Source organism: Lithobates pipiens, unplaced genomic scaffold (genome assembly GCF_037356315.1).
Source record: "Lithobates pipiens isolate NorthernLeopardFrog02 unplaced genomic scaffold, aLitPip1_a1.2 Scaffold_23, whole genome shotgun sequence".
In the NCBI taxonomy this organism is placed as follows: Eukaryota; Metazoa; Chordata; class Amphibia; order Anura; family Ranidae; genus Lithobates; species Lithobates pipiens.
The window spans coordinates 65,208,561-65,227,575 of record NW_027507785.1 but is presented as its reverse complement, the minus strand read 5'-3'; the positions used below and the strand labels follow the sequence as shown (position 1 = coordinate 65,227,575).

The following is a 19,015-nucleotide window of genomic DNA, read 5'->3' as shown; positions in this document are numbered from 1 at the left end:
CCTGACCAATCCCCAACTAGGATTGGCAGGGGGCAGGCCTCCTATATATATATATATATATATATATACCTATGGTCAGCCTGTTGTGGGAGGAGTTGTCGGATGGAAGAGCTGAATGATGGAGTGTTAGACTGTTGTGGTCTGAGGGAACCCCCTTTCCGGGGGGGGTGAACTCAGGCCTAGAGCTCGGGAGCTGGGAGGGAGCCTCTCTCTACATGGTCATTGAGAGGTGTCCTGGAACAGGAGCAGGAAGAGGACAGTTGGGAGCACTGCCAGGCAAGTTATTCAGGAGGGATCCATGCCGGGGTCAGTGAGTGAGAAGCACAGTGTGAAGCTCTGGGAGAGACATGCCAGGATTTGGATGTGGAGCCAGAGAGAGAGACTGTGGTGTTGTTTTGGAGTCAGGTCGTTGCAGACACGAGGGCTGGCAGGATTTGCATTGGACATGCTGGGATCAGTAGTCCACCAAGTGTCAGCACATTTATTCTTCTCTACTAAAACAGTTGCTACCTTAAAGGGGACTGCAGACCCCTGCCTGTAATGGGCTATTAGAAAACATTAGGACTTATTCAGAGTGAAGCCTAGCCATGTGCTAACAGTTACAGGAACCTAGTGTGCTGGAGGAGATGCGCAGAGGAAGAGACTGTCAAATCTAGACTCAGCCAACATTGATTTCTTTGAGTATTCATCATCTGGGCATCCCATGTCCCTTTTCACCATCCAAGTTTAATCCCCTAATAAAAACAACAAAAACAAGCAAGAGACTGTTCATTGCCTGAGAAGGTGTACCAAAATGGATGTCTGACCAGCAGGGTTAAATGTGAGGATGCCAGAACATGTAGTGACCCCACGAGGGCACCGCTACTCTAAGCTCCAGGGGGCTGTGGCAAAACGCGTTGAGCGTTTGGCCTGGCGGGAGGGTGCCCAGGCTGAGGTTGCCACTTTCACTACCATCACTACAGGACTCTGTGGATGTGTGGCATTAGAGCTTTTTACCGCCTTTCCTTTCAGTGATTACAGGAGCTTGGACGAGCTCCATCCCTTGACTGCACTCCCGGTATCCCACTATAATGTGGTCACAGTTCTGCCAATAGTTTTTCTATTTTTTTTGGTATATATTTTCAAGTTTTTTACCATATCATTTTGTTTATTTATTTTTTTTACAATTACATTTTTTTTTTTTTACATATTTTTTAGGACCCTGTTGGAAGGTTTGGTGAAATATCAGGGGTCTAAACAGACCCCTGATGTCTCACTTTTGAGACAGAGAAAAGGCCTGAGGACAGATTAATCAGTCCCTTAATCAGCCTCAGCTGCAAAGAATGAACGATCAGGAATAGCTCTGTACAGAGCTTCCCGTTCTTCATAAACTGAAGCATAGTATACACAGTTTACTATGCCTCAGCTATGAATGAATAATAGGTACTGATCACTGACTATTCATTAGGACAAGGAAAGGTAAATTACACATTTACCGGTGTCTTATCATATAAGGTCCTCCATCCGATAGTGTCCTCTGCGTACTGCGCATGCGCAGTACACACCAACACAGATTCCGAAAATTGCCGGGGATGAACGGTGCCTGCGCCGTGAGTCCAGGTTCTATCCCCACTATCCAAGTGGACATAGAGTAGGAATATAAATGAGCCGAGCGCAGCGAGGCCGAGCCCGAAGCGTGGCGAGCGAAGCTCGCCCGCGAGAGGCCCTCTAATATTCACAACCCTATGTCCGCTTGGATGGTGGGGCTACCACCTCCACTCACGGCGCAGGCGCCGTTCAGCTTCGGAGATTTTCCGAAGCATCGTCTGCTCCGTACTGCGCGGACACTATATGATGGCCGGACACTATATGGCACAACACCGGCCCCTTCCCCACTTCATATCCTGACAGACTCGCTGCAGCAGCCAGCAGGAGGGGGTAACCTGGCCCAAGGCAGCAGGACAGGGATAGGGAGGTGGCAGGAGCGGCATGTAGAGGAACCAATGCCCTTAATTTTCCTCCTGCCACTGCAGAATGTGTGTGGGAGGGAGAGGAGGAAAAGAAGTGGGCATTCAGAAGGTACATGATGGGATTAGCTCCTCTATATTCCCAGATTTTCTATCCAGGTAGACACAGGCTCCCTGGAGCATGGGGCCGGGTCACAATGGCGGCCCCTGTGACCTCTGTACATATGCCCCTGGTAGCCACTTTGTGTTTTGTTCACCATTACTTTTCCTCCAAACTGACTTTTCAAAATAACAAAAGCAATAATATGGATGTTGGGTAAAAAGTTTTGTGAAATTTAACGCTTTTGGTAGTTGAATAGTTCATTTTGCAATAGTCTACATGTAAGCAGGTTGAAATGTGTTTGTTCCAGTGAATTAGCAGCTGGCCCAGGCTGGGGGAAAGATTTAACTGTTGTAAGCTCAGTTTTTGGTCCTAGCCAGCTCACATGTGTTATAAAGAGGGGGAAGGCTGAGGTTCGGGAGCCTTTAGGTAGTTGTTTTGGTTGGTTCTGTTCCCGCTCAGGGTTAAAAGGTACCGGGGTTGCTGCTTCTTGCAGCCTGCTAAGGCACCAGAACTCTCGCATACATCCAAGCCATGGAGAATAACAAGATGGACTCTCACCTCATGGAGGTATGCCTGGGCAGCCACACTACAGTAGTTAGTTCAGGAAAAAGGACATTGTTCATATTGAACTGTTATGCTACTTGTTCAGTAAAGTTACATTAACCATTCTGAACCTACTCTGAAGTTATTCAGAGGGGTGCATGTTGGTTTGGCATATCTAAAAAATCAGGATGTGTAAAAGCACAACGAGGTATGAAGTAACACCGCTACAAAAGGGTTTAAATCGGCAGGACAGAAGAGTTATGCAGTTGCTAAGAGTAACAAAGTATAAGTTTGAGACACAAAGCAACCAGTCGTTAGGCGTGATTCCTGGTAAGAGTGACATGTCCTCCTGTAGCGAGGGGGGGTTGATGTCTGGGTCCCTCCCTAGCAGTCGGTATCCAATAGAAACCAGATCTGAACCCACGTTGCAGCGACCCATGGCCTGGTTAGGAGGAATGGGAAGGAAAGAGCCCCATACTGGGGGTGAGGTAACAGAGATACGTTGGACACAGTCCAGGAAGGAAAAGGTGGAAATCTTGTCCCAGACAGTTGTCACCAGCATAGTGATTCAGTGGCCGGCAGGTGGAACCACTGTGCATGGTGGGAGATGCAAGCATCCAGAAAAAGCTTAAGGATTTTCTCTTTTTTCTTTTGTTATTTTTAAAGCATTAAAGTATAACTAAAGACAAAACTTCTTCTTTTTGTGTGGATAGACTGGAGATGGATTAGAACCCCTGTCAGGTTTTTATTGATGTCCGTGTCCCAGTTAGGTCGATTCACCCTCCCTTTTTGTCCTGTTTACTGTTATTATTGAAGGTGAATATAAAAGAAAAATCCCACATTTTGGGTTGCCCCAAAAAAATAATAGAGGGGAAATCTTTCACTAATGACACTAGTTCTGGTGACCTGGGGGGCCCCAAAGGGATTCCCATAATTTGCAGGGATTTCCTCTCACTTCCTGTTTTGGCTATAGGACGGGAATTGAAGGTAAATTTCCATTATGGGACACAGGTGGCAAACAAAATGAATCTGACAGGAGTTATAGCCCTCCTTTACCCTATCCAAAATGAGAAAAAAAAAAGTTTTGCCTATAGTTCTACTTTAAATGTTAGCCCTTGTACACACGGTCGGAGATTCTGACAACCAAATCCGTCGGAGTAATTCCGACTGATTAATTCCGGAAGAGGTCCGGAAGTGATGTTGCATACACACGGTCGGACTAAATTGTCGGAAAATCCGATTGTACATAACGTGATGACGTTATTTCGTTATGATGGGACTACGTTCAGGCTAGTAGCCAATAGCTTTGGTCTAGGAATTTGATCTGAGCATGAGTGGCACTTTGTCCATCGGAGTAGGCTACACATGATCGGAGTATGTCCGATCGGAGCATTTTGTCGGAAAATTTTACCGGCAAGTTGGAAAACTTGGCCCGTCGGATATTCCGACGGAAACAGTCCGATGCAGACCACACACAGTCGGAATATCCGACAAAACGGTCCTATAGGACACATTCCGTCTGAATCTCCGACCGTGTGTACAAGGGCTTAGAGATGTTCACTTCAATAGTTTCTACTAAATAAACTGGCTATGGTCTTCACAATACTATACTAGTCTGGAACACACATACTCACTTTTTCCCTGAACTTGCATTGCTGGCTTTGGGGTCTCATAAGCTTGCGGAGACCTTGATAAAACTTCTGAAGGACTTGTCCTACCGGTAGAGATTGGAATGGTACCACCCGATGCCTCCCCATCCTTACCTCCACCAGCTTTCAATATCCTCTCTGTTTCTGTTCTGGCCTTTGCTTCCAGTGTTACATAATCCTTGATAACCGCAGTACCGTGTGGAAGGTCAGACTCTATAAAATGAGGCCACATTGTAGGCAGTGGAGTTGAAGGGTAGGGTTGGGTGTGTGCTTCTGGGTAGTTTATTTGAACAACTGCATCATCCAATGTTTTTTTGGGCTCACTAAACGATAAAATATGTACGTTGTCAGTTTCATTTTCAGCTGCTGTTGCTCCCTCTGGAATTATGTTACCATCTTTTTGATAATGCAACCCATCTGCATGAAGAAACTCTACATCTGCTGATATAACCTCATTCCCCTCGGGTCCTGCATCTTGTAAAGTTGAGTAGCTATCTGTGGTCCTGGCGGCTGCCTGATATTGTTCTGTAGGCTGCGGCACGTTAACGTTCCGGTTTACATTTTCATCAAGAAAGTTGTCTTCGGCTCTTAGACTCTGGTCTATAAAGTTTTCTTGAGATTCTACAGCATTTCTTAGTATCGCTTTTTTCTCGTGTTCATCTGCGCTCTCTATCTGAAGTTTTTGAAGTGGTGTGAATGGTTCATTATCATTAGTGTGCAGGCCATTCAACATTCCAGTCAACAATGCTATGGTGGAGACCACTGGGTGCACAGTGGTCAATGAGTCCACAAGGCCAATGTTATCAGATTCAACATCATTTTCCTTCGGGAGGGATTGTTCTTCTGACGGCATCTCCGACATTTTGTCTTGTTTCAATAGGACTTTGCTGTCTTTTGTTTCCAAATCAGGTTCAACCATTTTCGAAATGGTGGGCTGTATTTTGGAAATGGTAGGCTGTATTTTGGAAAGAACATGTCCAGATTTTTCAGAACTTTTCCCAGCTGTGGTCCGTGAAAGCATTTTGTTGTGTTTATGTTCTTCAGAGTCCAGCATTTTTTTGCTTTCCTTTGGTGGAAATTCATTTGAGATATTTTCAAAAGCCTCTTCTATATTTTCTTCAGATCTTTCTCCCGGAATTGACGCAGCTGTTGAAGTCAAGCCGCCAACCCTTCGCCCAGGCAGTTTGGGATGATATACTTCTTCGTGATTCCTTTCCTCCATGGAGAAAACATTTGGGTTATGAAGATTTTGGACTTCCAACTCACTCTCAGAAATTCCATCAGAAGTATTCATAAATGAGTTTCCCTGGTCTAGTTTATGAATATCTTTCGCGTTATCGGCATCCACTTCAAATAAAGATGTTGAAGGCTCAATGACGACCAAAATAGCAAGCAATGTCACCGCTCGAAGATGTAAACGATCAGCCATTTTTTTTCCAGGTGTGTTAAAATGTATCTATTTCTTTGCTTTCCGAATGTAGCTTGCTACGTGTAGAAGAAAACACCCAGGAAACCTGTAACAAAAAAAAAAAAAAAGAGGACTATTTATAGCAATGATTATATAAACACAAAGCCATTTGAGAAGGCTATGGAACCTGTTACAAGGACGAAAACATTAACATTGTTTAGGCTGAAGAAAGCTGACTGAAAACCAGAGATTCTAGGTTAAAGCGGAGTTCCAGCCTAAAGTGGAACTTCTGCTCATCGGAACCCTCCCCCCCCCCTCTCCGGTGCCACAATTGGCACCTTTCAGGGGGGAGGGGGGTGCAGATACCTATATAAGACAGGTATTTGCACCCACTTCCGGGCATAGACTCCCACGGGAGTCTATGCCTCTTCCTGTCCCGCCGCGCTGTCTGCTGGGATACACACGAGTCCCAGAGACAGCGTGGACTATTCCCATTGCGCTGCGTGACTCGTGCATGCGCTGAAGGAAACCGGGAAGTGACTCACTTCCTGATTCCCTCATCGAGAATGGCGGCGGCGGCAGCCGAGACCCGAGGGATTGATTGGCCTTGGCTGCCGACATTGCTGGACTCCAGGAAAGGTAAGTGTCCATTTATTAAAAGTCAGCAGTTGTAGTATTTGTAGCTGCTTACTTTTAATCATTTTTTTCGGGTGGACTCCCTCTTTAAAGAGGAAGTAAACCCTGATGAGTTTACTTCCTCTTTCATTCCCTGCAAAGGCAAAGCATAATGGACTACTATGCATCGCATAGTAGTCCATTATGTGTCACTTACCTGACACAGGAGCCAGCGAAGTCGCCGCTGTCCCCTGTAGTCCGCCGCATCCATCTTCTTGGTGGGGTCTCGCAGCTCCGTCGCTGTCATTCGGCGAAGCCGCGATGACGTCACTCCCGCGCATGCGCACGGGAGCCGACACGTGTGGCAGCTCCGTCGTTGAGAATGCCGCGCTCAGTGCGCCTGCGCGCCGCTGTCTACGGCGCATGCGCCGTAGACAGCGGTGCCTGTTTTCGGGTAAATATCTCCTAAACCATATAGGGTTAGGAGATATTTCTTGGACCTACAGGTAAGCCTTAATCTAGGCTTACCTGTAGGTCAAAGTGGTTTGTAAGGGTTTACAACCACTTTAAAGTAGAACTAAAACAGGCCATAGATGGATCAAATCTCTGCCGCTCCAGAAGGGACTGGCCAAGATTCAATCCCTCTATGGGCAGTAATCACTGTGTTCTCCCGGCAGAGGCGGCTCCCCGTGCCCCCCTGCCAGGAGAACACAATAGCTCTGTAGGGGGGATTCCCCTGTCAACACTGATTGCATTGATGGGGGGAATCGAGCAATTTCTTTCCTGCAACCTGTGGCTGCAGGAAAGAAAATCAAATAATCTACCGTATGGCCTGCTTAAAGCAAAACTGTTTTTCTAGTTTTGGATATAGTAGAGAGGGGTTAGAACACCTGTGCCCCTGTTAGGAAGATTCACCCTCTCCAGTTGTCCCGTTTACCGTTGTCGCCACCACGTAAAAGAAAATCACAAATTTTAGGATGTTCCCAGATCAGAAATAGCAGGGATATGTTCAAATGGGGACACCAGTTACGATGACACTCGGGGCAACCAGGAATTCTCTCACTTTAGAGAGATTTTTTCTCCCTCTCTGTTCTGACTATGGGACAGGAAGTGAATGGAAATCTCCCCAATGGGACCCAGATGGCAAATATAAACCTTGCAGTGGTTATAACCCACCTCTAAAGTTTTTTCCCTTAGTGCTACGTGAATGCTAATTACCAGGCCGATATAAAAAATAAACAAATACAGTTATAGATATAAGCAAATGTATTCAATTTTAAAAATGTAAATACAACCAATTTGCACAATAGGGCTGGGAGAAGTCAAGTACTAGCAATACAGTGCTGAGTCTTGACCATGGAAGTGTTCTGCTGTTAATGTCCAATCAGTAGGTTGGGGCAGGTCCTTGACCAAGCTGTCCTGCTTGACTGCAGTTGGGAAAAGTGAGGTCAGGGACCTAGCTGTCTGACACAAGACCAGCTGAACAAATCAGATTTATATATATATATATACCGATTCTGCCCGTTTGATGAGAATACTGCTCCGGTACTTGCTTCAGTTACTCACTGTGTTCCTGGTAATAAGGTGGTTGGTCCCTTAGTGGCGACAGCTCTGCTTCTACCTCCGACCACGACAGGTTCTCCGGCCGGCAGAACCATCACTTCTGGTTGGGCTGCAAGCCGCAGTCCCAACAATGCGCTGCCCTCTTACTTCTGGATAGGCCCTCACACGGCCTTGCAGCAATATGCTCACGGGATAGGCCCAATCTCTGGCCTAGCAGCCCGGGGCGTACAACACGCGTCCACCCAGACAGCACAGGTGGCACAGAACACAGATCACCTGACTCCACCCAAAGTATATAGGAGCTCCCAGCAGGCCACGTGATTCAAGAATTCTATACAAAAGTGTAGCGCTAAAAAAACATATTATAAGATTCTTATGAGGAATAATGTACATTCATATATATAATATGTGCACACGTGTATAAAAAATAATAATATGAAATGAAAAAAATCCAAATGGGATACAGAGTCTCTTATAGATAATAATCAAAACCACGTGTATGGTGGAAATTGCAGGTAGGTGAAAAATAATAACAGGTGAGAGAAAGTCCAAAGAAAGATACAAAGTCTCTTATATGTAATAATCCAATCCACGTGTATGGAAAAAAAAAAAATCACCGTCCACCTTCTTTACATATAAAGGTCATGCAGACACCACGTGACGTTCCCTTCACCAATCACGGTGTAGGCTTACCAGATATACTGGATCCAAGCGAATATACATTCGAAGGATCACAAAGGCTTGTGTAATTATATGTGGATTTCTCAAGAATGAACTCTCCGGGGAAATTTCAAGTATAACCGTTCCATTCGTGTACTGGGCAATAGATTATCTCCAACAATACACTCCAATTGAAATAGTTGAATACATGTAAAAGGAAATAGGTGTCAAATACAATAATTCTGTTTTAAAAGAAAATTTAATAAAAAGTAATGAACTCACATGTGTACAGTAAATCAAGCGCTTTCAATAAAAACACGGCTGTGGTGGAGTCCTGACGTGTTTCGTCCTCGTAGACGTCCAGTATATCTGGTAAGCCTACACCGTGATTGATGAAGGAAACGTCACGTGGTGTCTGCATGACCTTTATATGTAAAGAAGGTGGACGGGGATTTTTTTTTTCCATACACGTGGATTGGATTATTACATATAAGAGACTTTGTATCTTTCTTTGGACTTTCTCTCACCTGTTATTATTTTTCACCTACCTGCAATTTCCACCATACACGTGGTTTTGATTATTATCTATAAGAGACTCTGTATCCCTTTTGGATTTTTTTCATTTCATATTATTATTTGAATGTACATTATTCCTCATAAGAATGTTATAATATGTTTTTTTAGCGCTACACTTTTGTATAGAATTTACACGTTACACTTTTAAATATCCTTGTGGTGTGTTAGCAGCTTCTATTATTTTTGGGGATAGCGCAGTGTTTTCTATTTTTTGACGTTTTGTGATATACACGTGATTCAAGAAAACCACTGTCCATTGGCTGAGATACACCATATACCCATAACCTGACCTTGGGTTGCCCTCTTCATATCTAGTACCACCAAGTGGTAGAAGAGAAAAGTGCAACAAGGCCAAACTTAGGGAGAATTCAATGGATCTCTATCAATCGAATAGGATAACTACTCCTGGTAAGTAAATTTGTGAAGAGCTCCCTGCCTAAGCTACAGGGTGCTACATATAACACTATACACAGCAGGTAAGTGCACTATGTTTACTATTTAAAAAAAATAAAAAAAACGTTTGTCTTTAGAATCACTTTAAAATTATATGTATAAATATGTTCTATTTTTTTTTTCCAAGGAAGACAAAGCAGATGTAAAACCCATTTATGTGTTTAGCATAATTTTTTCCATGAGACTATTCCATGGTTGATCCCAGTATGTGACTGGGAAAGTAAACTCAAGTCAGATACGATTTCCAACAACCCGGGGCCAGTGAGCTGTCTATTAGTTTGGAACCCCATCAAGATCCTTGGACATTTCCTCTCCTACATTTTGTTGAAAGCCTTTCCTATTTCTGGGAATTGTAATTATAATAAACATACATTCTGAAGGAAAGGGCTATTCCGAGTCAATCCCTTTTCATCTACTGCATTGGCAGCTATTTTTGTCTTTTAGGAAATAAGTGAATTTCTTTTCTAATTCCTGCATGTCCAGATAGACAGATACAGTATAATCATTTATTTTTGTATTTTCTTTTTCATCTAAGCTTAAAAAAACTGAAAGAGTATCTGCTCAGCTGCTGTGGGAAATATCATTAAAAGCCCAAATATTATTTTTCAGTGTGGGTTACGTACAGGGCCGTATTTAAGGCAGGGCAAAAGGGGCAGCTGCCCTGGGCCCTGTCATTGTTGTGGGGCCCAAAGCAGCTGTCTCATACTTGCCAACTATCCCAGTTTAAATTCCCTTGTCCCTGGAAGTTTTGGTCTTGTGCTGTGTCCCGATATCTCAGTGTGAAGTGCTGGTACTAATGCTGCCCAGCTCTGCCCTATTGTTGTGTAAAGAGGACTCAATAATTTGCTGTAACCTCTAGCAACTAATCAGTGAGCAGTAAGGTGTGCTGCAACCTCTAGCAACCAGTCATTAAGCAGTAATGATCTGATTCAGTAAACTGATTTTAAGTCTAGCTGCTATTTATTGTATGTCTCAGAGCAGGTGGAGAGTGAAATTGCAATGGGGGGGCCTAAGAAAATGTTTGCCCAGGGTCCAATCGATATTAAATACGGCCCTGGTTACGTAGGGTAGGGTTAAAACCCCTGTCAGGTTTTCTTGCCATCTGTGTACCAATGAAGGGATTTTCCATCACTTTCTGTCCTGAGATTCAGTTGGCTGCAATCACTGTAGTCAGGTGACACTGACACCAACCCCTAATCCAGTTTTAATTCAGGCTATTTGGTGCATTCCTTCCTAATTCTGTTACATATTGTTGATACAGCCATGAAGAAGGGAGGTTCCATTCCCCTGAAACGTGGCAGCAATAACTGATGTTTCTGTTCGATAAACAATGCTAATGAATTTTCAAGCAAGAAGACCATTTCTTAGTAGATGCTCCTAACTACTTATCCAGTATTTAGAGACAATAGGAAATTAAAGAGTAGTGTAGCAAGGGAGCGCACCCATTCTTTAACCTGTTGAGACCTGCCTGGGTGATCCACGTATCACACTGGAGTCTCCTAGCTTAGTGATCCAAGGTTTCCCAAGGCACCATAAGGCAGGGGGAGAGTGACCCAACCTTGTGTAACTAGGACCACAGTGCCCTTTTCCAACCCACTACTAGCCATGCCCTTTAGACACTGCTAAACCCCAGTGCAAGGGGCCGTATCCAGGAGACATCCCCATGTAGATTGAAGGAAGAAGTAGTCCAGAAGCAGTTTATATCAGGTATTGCTACATCAATAAGGGCTAGGTACAGGTCATCCTCTCAAAGGGTAACAACACATATTCCTTCAGTTCCTAAACGTATCTAGCAGGATGTTGGCAATATCCAGAATGAGCAATGCAAAATGAGAATTGGAGAAAACAGAGTCCAGAGAAAAGACAATAGGCCCACACCTACAGGAAGGGTGTCCCAGAGTCTACCATCCCCCCAAAGGGGAATTTGAGTAGCCCCATTATATACCAGTCCTCCAGCTATCCTCAAGAGGAAAGCTAACCATAGGCTACCCACCTACATGCTGGTACATAGAGTTGCCACCTCATCCCTTTAAACCCAAACATATATTAATTACACAGGTTCTGTGGCTGATTAAGGTCGTAATTAAACTCACTTGTTGCCTTATCTGCATTTAATTAGCCTCAGAACCTGTGTAATTCATATGTATTCGGGTTTAAAGGGATGAGGTGGCAACCCTACTGGTACATGCTGTTGCACCCACAGTAACCAGTAACTACTCTCCTTGTGGTGACTACTACTTGGAAAGCTCACCATCTTCCTAATATAACCTCACCTAGAATGGCCCTCTCTCAGCAAGGGCATTCCAAAAGGATAATGCGAGCAGGCCCATTTCAAGTCCTCCAGCTACCTCTGGCTTCCCCCAGGGGGAAGCTACCGATATAGGCTTCCTGCCTACATGCTTGTCCCTGCTGTTGCACCCATAGAAAACCAGCAGCCACTTCCTTTTGGCCACTACTACTCAGAAAGGTCTCCACCGTCCTAATATAGCCTCAACCAGGCACCTCTCTCATAGCAAAGCATGGCTGGCACTTAACCCAAGTGACTCATAAACCAAATTTCATTCTCAAGATATGGGGTCATCTAGCTGACTAACCAGGGGAACTTCAACAGGCCACATACATGTAGGCACGTGCAGTCTGCTTTCTCCACTGCAGGTGGCACTGAACCCCGGTGGCATTGCAGGGTAAAGGAAGTCAAGAGGAACATGGTTCCTCTGTGGTTTCCTGGATAACTAGTGGAGCTATCCAGTATGATTCTGCCATTCCATGTAACTCTGGCAGGCATCTTGGGTCAGGCAGAGTGTATTTAGACCCTGACTCCCAGGCTTGGTGCGCATTTCGCATGTTGGTAGTGTAGAGACAGGTCACCCATCAGACAGGGACAGTGATTAGCAGCAGGGAAAGTTTCCAGAAGAGTAGGGAAAGGATTGGGACACGCCATCCTTCCTGGAAACCTCCTTATCTGGGTACAGACCGGCCAGGCTGCATTCTGCGCCTCAAGACAGACCCTGTTGGCACATGTGAAACCTGCTCCGCTACACACTTCTGTTATATTCTGTGAGTGTTCCCTGTTGGGTGCCTTCCTGCCAGATTGTTCTTTTCTGAACTGGACTCGGTGTGTTTACTCCTGCTGCACCACGCTGCACCACCCCACATACTGTACATGACCTACTCTACAAAAGGAAATCTGACCAAAGAGGCAGGGAGTGGGCAGGCGGGTTCAGCCTTTCTCTTCAAAAAATACCTGTTCCTTGGCTATTATGCTGATCTAAAGGCTTCAGGACTTTTTAAGTTGCTTATTTAGAGAACGCATACTAAAGAGTTTGACTTCATGTTGACTTTCCAAATTTGTATGAACCTGAAAGTCATTAGCATTTTTCAAAGGGGGCTCAGCAATGACAGCCTCCCATACTTTTCTTTTCTTGTTACAGGTTTCCCTTAAATTAGAACCTTAAAACCATCAAAATTATTCACGGTAGAGCTGCACGATTAGTTGTTAAGAATCATTATCGCAATTTTTTTCCCCGTTGTGATCTTGACAAAGTATTTCCCGATTCTTTCTATGCAGAGAATTTTCTCTGCTCTGCTAAAGTCGACAGATCAAAGGAATACACTTTGGTGTGCAAATGAGGGAGGATTAACCACATAAACACTAAACCTTTTTCTGACATTTGTTGGTTTCAAGTTAAAATCATTTTTTTTTTGCTTGAAAATTACTTAGAACCCCCAAACATTATGTACCGTATTTATTGGCGTATAACACGCACCTTTTCCCCCTTACAATCAGGGGACAATCGCGGGTGCGTGTTATACGCCACTCCCCCGCCGACTGTGAGCCTCTCTGCCATTTTCGGTGGCTTTTCGGCCACACTCTCGGTGGCTTTCGGCCACTCTCGGTGGCTTTCGGCCGATCTCGCAGTTCCGCGTGAGCCGCCGAAAGCCACCAAGAGCGGCCGTAAGTCGCCGAGAAGGCCGAAGGCCGCAGAGAATGGACAAGAGCTGCCGAAGGCCACCAAGAGCGGCCGTAAGCCGACGAGAAGGCCGAAGGCCGCCGAGAATGGACAAGAGCCTTTCCGAAAGCCGCCGACAATGGCCGAGTTCGGCTGAGAGCCGCCGAGAACGGGCGAGAGCTACTGAGTGCCGCCGAGATACACAGGACATCCGACTCTGTATTTCGGCGGCGCCATTTTTAAACGGCAAGGCTACACTGACAAGTCTGCAAATGACACTGACAAGGCTGCAGATGGACACTGAAAAGACTGCAATGATGGGCAAGGCTGCAGATGGACACTAATAAGGCTGCATTGATGGGCATTTAAATGTAAGTTTTTTTCCTTAAACTTCCCTCCTAAAAGTTTTTTTCTTTAAAATTACCTCCTAAACTTGGGGTGTGTGTTATACGGAGGCGCGTGTTATACGCCGATAAATACGGTATATATTTTTTTTAAGTAGAGACCCTAGAGAATAAAATGGTGGTTGCTGCAATATTTTATGTCACACTGTGTTTGCTCAGCAGTCGCTCAAATGCAATTTTTGGGCAAAAAATTACACTTTAACAAATTAAAAAAAAAAAACTAACCAGTAAAGTTAGCCCAATTTTTGTTGTATAATGTAAAAGATTTTATGCTGCGAGGATCTTTTTATTATGAGCAAAAAAATCATGATTCTCATTTTGGCCAGAATCGTGCAGCTCTAATTCACGGTAATACTAAACTTTTATAAGGGAATAGGAAATTCGATGTCTCTTTAACACACACACAAAAAAAAGGACAAGCTTCAAAGTAACAATCAATGCTATTGGGCACAGTCACAAAAGCCTTCGCTGCCCCCGTCTGAGGCTCAGTAAATGCACTTGACTTTGAGAAGGCCTTTCTATAAAAGCAAGGTTAATTGCACGCCAGTGATTCGGTTGGTTAGAGATGCAGGGTGGCGCAAAGTAACTTAGACGGGTAGAATAGACTTAGACAATATAATTTTTCACATCAGTCATCTTTTATTGAACTTACGGTTAAGTGAAACTGCAGCTTTCCAAAAGACCGGCCGACGTTTTTTTTTTTTTAACTACGAGGACTGGAGAGATAAAGGCCTCCATTGTGTGTCCCTCTGGTTGTATTGCTGCCCAGAATACACAGCCAATAGTACCAACTTTGCTCTATGTATGCACCCACTGCTACTAGGACTTGTAGCTTTGAGCAGGGAAAACCAGCCGCCCAATTAACTCCCAGCAAACAACTAAATATACAGATGAAATACATGGGTGAGTGAGGAGGAGCTGTTTTACTTACATTTTAATAAATTTGAAAATCTGGCTATCCAGTTCTGAGCTTTTTACAGCTTTGCAACACAGAATAGCAATATTGTGGCGGACAAATTGGACACCTGACACTTTTTGGGGACCAGTGACACTAATACAGTGATCAGAGCTAAAAAATATGCACTGTCACTGTACTAATGACACTGTCTGGGAAGGGATCGGCATCAGAGGTGATCAAAGGGTTTGCAGGAACACAGGATCCATGTTTTCCCTACTGACAGAATGGCGATCTGCCTTGTTTACATAGGCAGATCGCCGTTCTGGCTCTTTTCTCTGCTTCAGTTAACCACTTGCCAACCACGCAGGAGAGCAAGGCAACTCTCCTGCGTGGGATCACGTACCTAGTACGTGTTCCTGCACTGCCGGGTCTGGAGCGTGCACGCGTGCTGGGATTATACACATCGAGAGCTGATCTGCAGGTACTTTGGACTAGATATCCACTGGCACCCGCCAATCATTAGGCAGAGAGCCAGAACGGTGATGTAAACAAGGCAGATCGCTAATTCTGTCAGTAGGGAAGGCATGGATCCTGTGTTCCTGCAAACCCTTTGATCACCCCTGATGTTAACTCCTTCCCAGCCAGTGTCATTAGTTCAGTGACAGTGCATATTTTTAGCACTGATCACTGTATTAGTGTCACAGGTTCCCCTCTTTTGCCGGCACTCGACTCCCTGCCCATCAGCAGAGCAGCGCAGGGAAGTGTCAGTGAGACACTAATACATTCCAATTTCAGAGCTCCCCACACCTGCACTGAGGGGGAGGCACTGCGCCCCCGCACATTGTAAAAGATGGGAAACATTGATTGGTTCTATAACTTTGCTGTAGCTTTTGTGATGGGGAAAAGATTGGGTGCAGTTCCTCTTGGGGGGGGGGGGGGGTCCCTGTTTCTAGAAGAAGGGGGACTGTCATTGGCTAAAGCCAATCACAGTCCTGCTAGCCCCACCCACCATCTGGAGGAAGAACATGCAATTGTGAGTTAAAGTAACGCAGTACCATATCGCAAAAAATGGCCTGGTCCTAAAGGGGGGGTAAATCTTCAGGAAGTCAAGCAGTTATAGCACAGTGACCAAGTGGTTAGCACTTCTGACTGGCAGCACTAGGTCATTGGTCTGAATCCCAACCATGGCAATGCATCCCTGGAGTTTCCATGTTCTCCCTGTGCCTGCGTGGGTTTCCCCCTGGCACTCCGGTTTCCCCCCACACTCTAAAGACATGCTGGTAGGTTAATTTCATACTGTCTAAATTAGGGTTGGCACCTTTTCTTCAAGCCAAACCCGAACACTTTAGCAGCACACAGCAATTTTTTTATTTTTTTATTTTTTTTTACGGGGGAACACTATGGACTGTGGTATAAAATGGAACTCCTGATGGAAGGGGGTTTCTTCTTACCAAAGCCCCCATTTACATCAGAATTCCCAGCATTCCCCATTAAATCAGGGTCCCCAAAGCTCCCCCTTACATCAGAGTCCACAGAGCACCCCTTACATCTGAGTCCCCCTTACCTTAGTCTACTCATTTGCTCAGGGGCAGGACAGAGAAGGGAGGGAGGGGGCCTATGCACTGGGTGGTTGTGGTACTTGGAGAGCATAGGTTTGTGCAACCTGGGCAACAAGGTAAATCTGCACCGCACTGGGTGAATAGGGTGTGCCCAGGCATGCCTAAGTTGGATGGGGGGGTTGCAGTCCCATCTGAATAATATATCCGGGTTGCAGACAGTCTGAAACCTGGACATATTATTCAAAACCCAGACTGTTCGGGTGAATCCCGGACAGGTGGCAACCCTAATCTAAATTGGCCCTAATACATAGCTTGTTGATTTTGAGGGACTGTCCCTGATTTGGAGCAATGTCCCTCATTTGTCCCTCATTTTGATCTGATCTATATAGTTGTATATAAAATGCACTTTTTATCTATCAAAAAACGTTTCCCAGTGCTAAACCTTTCATTGCTGCATTTGTAAATTCCAAAAGTCAATATAAAGGAATAGTAGTGGTAAAAAAAAAGCACTTGTGGGTTGAACCAATCTTATTTTTTTGTACAATTCTCCTTTAAGGGGACGTGACAAGGGGTGTGTCCAATGCCTGCATACATTTGCTGATAGGTGTCCTTCATTCCCATCTCAAAAAATTGGGAGGTGCACTAATATGTGTATGAATGTGAGTTAGGGACCTTATATTGCAATCTCCTAGAGGGTGGGGACTGATGTGAATGTGCAATATATATGTAAAGTTCTATGTAAATTGATTTGATGGTGCTATGTAAGTAACTATATTAAATAAGTAAATGCTTTTTATTTGTATTTTTTTAGTTTAAATTGTGCTTTTAAACCACAAAATCAGTATAATGTTGTTTACCATGACGGAATCTAAATTGCGGCACAAAAGGCTTTCCATCAACTGCCAACTGCCGCTGCCCGCGCTGCCCTCTCCTGATTACGGGTACAGATTTGATTAGCGGATGTAGGATGCGCTTTCAGTTATGCAAAATGATCAGAAACTCTTTACTAGTCAAATATTTGGAATAATAAGGATGTGATTGTAGGCAGGCAGAGCATTGAATGCACACAAGTGTTTTGATGTTGGTTGTGCGTGCGTGCGTCTGTGCGGTTGTTGAAAGCCATAGGAAGCCAGGCAGGGCTGAAAATAGAAAGTACACAGAACACTTTACCCTGAGCTAACTAACAAGATTACAGTATGTCACGTTCAGTGCCTTGTTAGAGGTTTAATGGCGCTGACTCATTACACAGCACTTAAAGGAAATCTGAACTTTACCCATCCAGGACACATAAAAGCCGAAATTCATAATGGGCACAACTGGTGTACAGACCCAGAAACACTGTGCAGGGATGGGCGGTGCCCCTCATAATGAGCACAAAAGGTGGACAGACTCAGGAACTAAGTGCAAGGATGGTGAGCTCCTCATAATGAGCACAGCAGATGTTAAAGACCCAGGAATTCAGGGCAAGGATGGTAAGAACCTCTCATAATGGGCAAAGCTGGTGTAGGGAACTCAGGAACTCAGTGCAATGAATGGTGGAAATGCCTCGTATTGGGCACAGCTTGTGTACAGACCTGGAAACCCAGTACAGGGATGGTGGCAGGCTGGCAGCCCCTCATAATGGGCAGTAAAGTGTAGAGACCCAGGAACTCAGCGCAAAGGATGGTGGGAACCCCTCATAATAGGCACAAAAAGTGTAGAGACTCCTCACGAACTTTGTACAGGGATGGTGAGAATCCCCCATAATGGGCACAACCAATGTACAGACCCCAGGAAGCTGAATACAGGGATGGTGGGAGCCCCTAATAATGGGCACAGCAGGTATGCAGACTTGGGAACTCAATGAAAGGATGATGGAACCCCTCATAATGGGCACAGCTGGTGTACAGACCCGGGAACTCAATTTGGGGATGATGGAACCCCTAAAAATTGGCATTGATGGTTTACAGACTTGGGAACTAAGTGCAGGTATGGTGGGAACCCCTCATAATGGGCACAGCAGGTGTACAAACCTAGGAACTCAGCGCAGAGATGGTGGGAACTGCTTATAATAGACACAGCTGGTACACAGACCCAGGAACTCAGTGCAAAGATGGTGGTAGCCCCTCATAATGAGCACAGCTGATATGCAGACATAATATGCTAATTTTGTCAAGTCCCGGGTCTCTCTAGGCCTGATGGTGACTTCCAGAGTTGGGGACAGCTGATATACTTTTGTGTAGAGTGGGTTACGAGGCATGGTGGGTGTAATGCAAGGGGGATTGATGGGCGCCAGTCACTTCTTAAATGCAAAGAGATTTATTGTCTCTTAAACAGAACTGTGGGGGAGAGGGTTAGGGCCAGGATACCCTTAAGTAGATGCAATGTTAATTGGCAGACTCCGAGATTTCTATAGGCAGACAGCCATGCAGGGAAAGCTATCTAGCCAGACACTACATCTACATGAGTAGGAACGCTGTCTCCTATGAAAACAGTCTTGTAACAGTTTCTAACAAAGGTTGCAATGAACTCTTTCACTTACTGATCCACTGCCACTGGATCCCCTGAGCTCTTCCAATCTAGCACTCAGTATCTTCCTCAAGCGTCACCCCCACTTCCTTGCTGGGTCCCAGGCTTGGCACTCACAGATACTCCTCAAGATTCACCCTCAAGCTGCTGACACGTTAGGTTGCTGGCTTGGCACTCTAC

General features: G+C 45.0%; 1 protein-coding gene across 3 annotated transcripts in view; it reads right to left on the bottom strand.

Moving 5' to 3' along the window:
- PRRT3 (proline rich transmembrane protein 3) overlaps nucleotides 1–19,015 on the bottom strand; it is a 113,288-nt gene that overhangs the window by 55,533 nt on the left and 38,740 nt on the right. For 2 of the 3 annotated variants that reach the window (XM_077451771.1, XM_077451772.1), the window contains exon 2: nucleotides 4,227–5,755. In XM_077451771.1, coding sequence (XP_077307897.1) covers nucleotides 4,227–5,670 — 1,444 coding nt within the window. In that variant the 5' untranslated portion in view covers nucleotides 5,671–5,755. The remainder of the gene's footprint in view (nucleotides 1–4,226; nucleotides 5,756–19,015) is intronic. The other variant, XM_077451773.1, reaches the window with a different exon arrangement.